General features: G+C 33.6%; 1 protein-coding gene across 3 annotated transcripts in view; it reads right to left on the bottom strand.

Moving 5' to 3' along the window:
- Positions 1-1,326: 1,326 nt before the first annotated feature.
- LOC117123143 (cytoplasmic protein NCK2-like) overlaps positions 1,327-7,784 on the bottom strand; it is a 21,542-nt gene continuing 15,084 nt past the window's right edge. For 2 of the 3 annotated variants that reach the window (XM_033269009.1, XM_033268994.1), the window contains exons 2-3: positions 1,774-2,753; positions 1,327-1,533 (exon numbers count right to left, since the gene is read on the bottom strand). In XM_033269009.1, coding sequence (XP_033124900.1) covers positions 1,333-1,533; positions 1,774-2,751 — 1,179 coding nt within the window. In that variant the 5' untranslated portion in view covers positions 2,752-2,753 and the 3' untranslated portion in view covers positions 1,327-1,332. Of the gene's footprint in view, positions 1,534-1,773; positions 2,754-6,598; positions 6,693-7,784 lie in introns of those variants that run through there. The other variant, XM_033269002.1, reaches the window with a different exon arrangement.

Raw genomic sequence — 7,784 nt, 5'->3', positions numbered from 1 at the left:
CAATTCAATTAAAACTAAGATCTTAGCCAAAGGGTCTTAAATGCATGTTTACTCTGCCAATGATTACAAATATTTACCTAGATCTTGAGTGCCCCACATACTGTAAAAATTAAAATATTTCCGTATACAATTTGAAAAATGCATGAATTTTGAAAATGGTTGATGTCAATTTAATTTTGTATTATTGCTCATTCATAGACATGTTAGGCTTAAAAATCAGCATTATCTGTGGACCAGTCAACCAAAACAATTTTTTCAGTATACGAAAAGAGACAAAAACACTGAAAGTGTAACTGAATAACAGCAAAAGCTTGATACTGTAATAGTATGATTCAACCTCAATACACTTTGTTTTGAACTGTTTATGCATTGTATGACCATGTTGTTCTGTTATTTTAATGGCACACATAAAAAACGTTCCTTTTGGTTACAAAATATTGTAGCATTTCCTCATAGGTATTGTCCACTCTATTTACTAGATAGGAAAAAAACTAGCACACACAATGACAGCCTACAGTCAAAAACTTTTGTTGGAAAGGGAAGTAAAGCAACAATTTTCAAGAGAATAAATGGATGGGGGAAGGGTGTTCTTGTTTCTTTTTTTTTTCATTTGACCTTTCATTCTGATTTTTATCATTGTTAAGTGACTGGACCAAAAGAATACGAATAGTTCTACCTCTCATATCATATGTAGTTCATATAGATTAATCTGGGAAAAACAACTTTACTTTAGGATTCAAACCAAGGCCCTACAATACAGATCGCCTGCTCTACCAAATTACCATTTTGTAAAGAATTCCTTAATGTGTTTGAAAATCAAGAACTTTCTAAAGATGATTATACCTTATAGAAAATAATTTGAAAACTCTTACTCTTTTGACAGCAAAACAACATTAAAAATGATATCCATTTATAAGATTTATAAGTTCAGTGATGGTGGGAAAAATTTGAATTAATTATCTTAATTACAACAGCAGAGATAAACAACAAATAGTATAATAAAGATGTGCAATATACCATGGTTTAGTTTGATAAACTTATGAAAAACCCATTGTTCCTAAACATTATTATGTTGAACTTGACCAACTTTACACATAGTCAGAAACATCTATTTACTTACATTGGATTTTTTAAGCCTAAACTTCAAATATTGAATATAACTTCACAATTTGATATATATTAGTTGACATAAATGCACATTGTACTAAGATTAAGTGACTCAGTCCTCAATGGGTAAGTGTGTATTGGTACAATGACTTAGACCTCAAGGGGAAATTATGACACATTCTTAATTGAGGAACAGCTGGTTTGTGCTTCATTGAGGAAAGGTGCCTAGGCCTCGTTGGGGCAAGGGTGTCTGAGATACAGTTTAAGATCATCTTTGTTGAATATCGGTGATCTTTTGTAGTGTTCTACCAGATGATCCAAAGTTTCAAACTTCCTGGTGCCTATGCAATACCTTCCCCCGGTAGTCTTCACTTTGAAATGCTTCACTTGATGTGGTGCTCTCACTGAGATTGAAAAGTCTGTTGGCTGTGGAGAAATTTATCACAGATATTTATAGGAATACAATTTCATCCTTAACAATGCACATGTAATTTTGTGGAAAAGATAGCTGCTTAAAAGCGCAATCTGTATTTATAAAAGTGTACATTTTCAAGGCTAGCTTGTCTATGGTACTTTAACATACACTGTATATGTACAACATAAAATAAATTCAGATTGTAGCCAATACAGAACATGTAATGCAATAAATATTTTCTTAATTCTTACCGATGTTTCACTAGCTCTTATAAGAAAGTCCCCAGGCTCAATAAGAGGACCAGACAGTAGCCCCTCTGCATCTTCACGCCGTATATGTCCGTGATACCAAATCTTAGATTCTAGATCCGAGTTCGTATGAGCAACTCCATTCGCAGGTAAATTCTTGCCATTTGCTACAGTGGATGTACTACGGGGCGTAACATCTTTTCCTACGTATACCAGTGAATAAACAGGCGTGGCATTGTCCACCTCTTTTACATATGTCCTTGGAACAAGTCCTATTTCCCCCCGGTTATTCCGTGCCCTCCACCAGTCCGGATCATTTTCTGGTTTCTCGACAATATCCAATTGTTCATCTACATCAAAATTAAGTTCTTCCTCATTTCGTCCTTCGAATGGATATAAAGTTCGGACGCCAACAATGAAGTCTTTACTTGCAGTATCATTTTGACTAAAATCGTCATTACCAGAATTCCCTCCTGCCTCTTCAACATAATTTGACGGAAACCATCCACACTGACCTTCGCTTTCACCTCGCCACCATCCGTCTCCCGACTTTTCAAGAACGTGTACTGCTTCTCCTTTCTGTAGCGTTAGCTCATCAGGCTGACGAGCATCATACGGAAACTTCACAACTGCATTCGTCCCCACACCTGGATTCGAATCTATAGAGTTGGTCCTCACATGAGGTGCAACAGCTAATGAATGACTAGTTGGCTGGGACTGCGAGATACGTTGTGAATCCGAGGTGGAAGGCTTTCGTTTTGACAGCGCCATAATTCGACTGATAATTCCAGTTCGTTCTCTCTTGACAAAGTTTGACGGAACATATCCGCACTCACCGCTATGCAGCTTTTGTACCTGCCACCATGATTTACTGTCGTTAAGCAACACAAGCTTTTCATTTTTTCGCAAGTTTAATTCTTCTTCTTGTTTAGCGTCATAGTCCCATTTGGCTATCACATACACCGGGTCGTCATCTGCCATGGCTACAAGAGAAACAAAATTATCATCAAATTAATATCAGATTTATTCATTGAATAATATCTAGAGGGAAATGAATATAAATGACAACCTCAATCAAAATCAACAACAAAGCCCTACAAAAAATCATTCATTACTCAGATTGAGGGATCAGTTAACGTTTACAACAAAAAATGGTGGATTCAGAAGGGGGGGGGGGAGGCGGGAAAGGAGCTGGCCTGTCCCATCCCTCAAATATTTGAAAATTATAAAAAAAAAAAAAAAAAAAAAAAAAAAAATGAGAAGAAAATAAAATTGTAATCAAATTTAAGTCTTAGAAGGCCATTTACAGCCATCTAGACCTGTGCCATAATCTGAGCTGAGGTGGATGGACCCTCTATCTGTGAAAATCCCCTCTATCTGTGAAAATCCCTCCCTGGGCCCACTCTGCTTAAATTTCCCGGATCAGCCACTGGTATTAAAATTTGCCATTAACTGTTTTATTTTAACAAAATAAGTCATTTTTAAAATGTGCATGGTACAGAATTTAAGATTCAAAAAATGATCAACTAAATACCAAACCTGCTGTACAATGAAACATGTTCTACAGCAACCCAGCCAATTATCATTGAAATATTATATCACTGTCATTAATTGCTTTCAACGAACAAGGACAAATTTGGAAACAAATTAGCAATTCCAATTTCATTGATCTTATCTATTATAGTACAAGTTATGAATATGCTACAGAAATATACAATGCAGATTACAGTACTTGCTGTAATAGTTATTTGGCTAGCATTTGCTATAGTGCTTATAATATCAATTCATTCTTTATAAAAAGGGGGTAGGGGAGGAAGGAGGGCAAGGACAAATAATGGCAAGCATTTTATGGCCGCAGTAGTTATACTATAGAATAAAATCATCAAATGAAATGGTAAAGTTCTGTTTCCACAAACCATTGTATAAAATAACAAAATCCTAAAAAAAATACATTAACATATGGTAACCAGTCAGAAAGGAGTGCGGATTCAGCTCTTAATCCAAGACAGATTTTCCCCAATGCATTTGCTGACACCTTACCGTAGGCTAAATAATCTTAATTTCACATCTTTCTCATCACATCATAAATCTGACAGTATCATAACAAAATATGCACTACTTTCTAATTTAAATAAATTAATAAAAAAAGTTAATGATAATCTGAAAGATTGTTGTAAAAGCCAAAAATAAGGTGTAAACATAAATGACAGAATAGCAATTATCTAAAGATTACTTAAAGATTATCTTTACTTCTTTACACTAATTTTTTATAAAACAAAATTGTATATTTGTAAAATTGTTTTATTTGGAAAAATAAACAAGGATATACTTTTTTCCTGACCTGATGTACTATTACAGTGAATTTGCTTACTATACTCTCATATGTGTGAACAAAAAGAAAAATCACAAATGAATGCTGTGGGATACACACCAACAACCACCAGAGTTACAAGCCTGGTACCTTTACACTAAACCACTGAGCTTAATGGTGGCTATGGTCCAAGACAGATTTTCACCAGTACAATTGCTAATACCTTAGGCCAAATATAATTGCTTCTTTCACATTTCCAACTTCATAAAATTTTGAAACCTTATAAAAATTAATTTTAGATCAGGGTATTTATAATATTGGCAATCAGAAAAATTGTTAGCAGAATAGTATTAGCCTACACAAATTAATTTTTAATTCTTTTATCAAAAAATCGTCCAATTTGTATTATTTACCAGCTTTTTTTTAACACTAGTATAAAAGATAGTAAATGGCAAAATAATAAATACCCTGATCTAAATTTAACTTTAAATCCTGGATGTGAATTAAGCAATTAATTATTTTTCGCCTTAAAAATAAGTTGCATGATAATTCCAACTTAATTTTATTCTGGAAAAATAAACAAGTATGTAATCTTTTTTCCTAACCTGGTATGCTATCACGTTGAATTTGCTCACAACAATGACTACCAACCCCGAAACAATTGCAAAAGAATGAGGTGGATATGAACCAACAACCACTAGAGTTACAAGCCTGGTACCTTTCCACTTAACCACTGAACTTAATGGTGGTTACAGTAAGGTTAATTTAAATCCAAAAATTCCAGCAGGGAAACAGTCATTAAAAATAAACTTGCATCACAAACTAGGAAAATTCAAAGGTGCTATAAATAGAACAAATTTTTTTCATGAACCTAAAAAAGCATAACAAAAAAAACACCTACTGTACAATACAAATATTATTGTACAATACAAACTATAGTTACCATATTCATGTACTGAAAGCATTTAAATACAGTAAACCATGGAAACTAAAGTGCAAAAATTGACTTGTGGAAAGATATAGAGGCTGTTCTTATAAACAAACATGCAATTATTATTAAGTAGAAGTGAAAAACACAGGCTACTAAGTGTATATTGCCATTACTCGTTATTAGTCCCGAGTACTGGTAAATGTTAAGTGTAGTTTTGCATAATTTGATTGATACTGGCCAATACTTATCAGCTATTATTACTGTACAGTATCTCTACCAATTTGAATTTCAACTATAGTATTAAACACATCAAGCCTGAAAAAAAAAATGTTTTGTAACAAAAAAATAATATTATAACATGGGCTTATTAGGCCAACCTGTTTCATCTTATTTATTTATTTATTTTTTTGGGGGGGGGGGGAAGAGGCATTAAGATGACACTATTAACTGTTCCAATAATGCACCATTCCCATGAAAATGCCTCCCTTGTTGCACTGCACTGAATCCACCAAAATTGCCAATTACTGTACAGTAATTTGGTCATTTTCGGTACCCATACCACACCAGATTTAGTAGAGCCTGGGTATTAAACCATTTTAAACAGGTGGTCAGTTATAATATGTTGAGACCAGCAGTGGGCCCACATGGTTGTGTACTTCCAAATGTTTTTTATGACCACACCTATTCTCTGTTTACTATAAGTCTTCATAATATAGGCATGTAGCTTTAGGTATGATAATACTTTTCAACTTCAACTATGATAGACCTTCTTTATTAATTTATTTATTCAACTTTCTTTTATGAGGGTGGCTCTTACAGCGAGGCTGACTCAAAGAGGCCCTCATAACAAATACAAAACATACACAGGTACAACAGTAAAATACAGAAAGCACAATGATAAAATAGAATTTCAATAAAATTTAAAAACAGTTGCAAAAAAACAATATAAAAGTTATTCTCAAAAATTTCAATGTCTATAAAATCAGTCTTTAACTAGACTTGAGCACTTTTTATCCTGTATCATATCTAAGGAGAAAAGTTGGCACTAAAAAAAATGTATCCTGGGTCCTCCTACCCTACCACTAGAATTTTCTGAGCATAAAAAATCCACTGAATTTAGTGTTCTGGGAGACTAATTTGGTGATTTAAAAAAATCCCTTCCAACAACAACAATAAACAGCCAAGTAGTGATCCATCGGCCTGTTGTTTTGGCACAATAAATACTGTATTCAAATTCTTTTTTGGCAATTTATTGGTGGGGCCTAAAGGAGGGTTGGTCCAGCCACTAAAATTGTTGGGTGGGCCTAGGATCACTTGGATCAGTGGGATAAATATAAATTTATACAATGTATTTTAGTTTAATTTAAAGTCTACAGTAAACGAAGATGTATGGCTGGTGCCAATGTTTGTATACAGCATTTCTGAAAACGAATATAATTTTGGCTATTTATTATTATATTATTATTACAATACAAATGAATGAGGGAGATAAAAATACAAAATCATTAAAGATAATATTTTTATTCCTATGATTATTGAATTTAAGTTCAAGCTGAACAATAAATACCAATGTGAGTGACACCTACCTTGCAGAACCATGATGAATAGAAAAATTAACAAACAGACAGCTCTGTTTTCAACTGACTATCGATCAGAAAATTGAATTAGCAATAACAGTCTAACTGGTTAAACTCAAGAAAATTCCCATAGAAACCCTGAAATCTATTTATAGATATGATGTCACCACATAACTATAACCTTTTAACAAGAAATTGAATGCTTTTTGTTCCCTGACTGAAGGTCAAGGTGCAGTACCTTATCACTTCTGTTTGGGTTTTCCTCTCATTGTGTACTACATAAAAATAGTTTTCCATGGGGGTGTACATAGAGCCCAGTTTGACCAATTTGTAGGCAGGAGATTTTGTTTTAAAAACCTCTCCCCTAGGGGTCGTGGGCATGGATATACTGTAACTATCATGATGGATATTTAGCGAGAGAGCAACATATATACATATAAATTGTTATTTATAAGCATTATTACATTTACTGAACATGCTTGAGATTCTGGTTCTCAAGCGCGAGACAGACAAATGTGGGAGTCTTACGCCGAATGCGTGAGCCTTGACGTGTATGGGTGTATCGTTGCCTCATTTTAAAATTAATTCACACCATGAATGTAAGCCTCAGTCTTGTCTAGCTGTTTTGGGAACGATAAATTTTGGGAACCATTTCTAATTATTTTGAATCTATAGCAACATGCCTCCAGTTTTTGAGTCATTGTAATTTGTCATATCAGTCATCATACAGGGCATCCCATCTCATCATGACAAGGCTTTATCATTTCTGCCTTGCATTATTATCTGGGTCACTGGAACAAACCCAGAACATGTACTCTACTTACTAGGGAAATATTTCATAATTATTACAGCTAATAATCGGGTATTGGCATTTAAATCTACTAGGTGCAGTAGTACCAAAGTTTGCAACCTTAAATAATAAAGCTTATGCATGAGCGTGATAGGACTAAGAAAAGAGCAAGTAAAGAAGAATCATCTCAACTATGGGATGAGTATAGATTAATAAAAAATAGAGTTAACTTCGAAATAAGAAATAGCAAAAGGGAATATTTTTCAAAACAACTAAATACTAAAGATTCTAAAAAAATATGGGAGAACATACGACTTATAATACCAAAAAAAACTAAAAATACAGAAATAAATAGCTTAAAAACCGATAAAGGAATAGAAACAGATCCTTCTAAAATTGCAAATA

This window comes from Anneissia japonica, unplaced genomic scaffold (assembly GCF_011630105.1).
Source record: "Anneissia japonica isolate Jap-2015-1 unplaced genomic scaffold, ASM1163010v1 scaffold288292_len1863012_cov191, whole genome shotgun sequence".
Taxonomy (NCBI): domain Eukaryota; kingdom Metazoa; phylum Echinodermata; class Crinoidea; order Comatulida; family Comatulidae; genus Anneissia; species Anneissia japonica.
The sequence above is the reverse complement of the archived record's forward strand: the minus strand, read 5'-3'. Positions and strand labels throughout refer to the sequence as shown.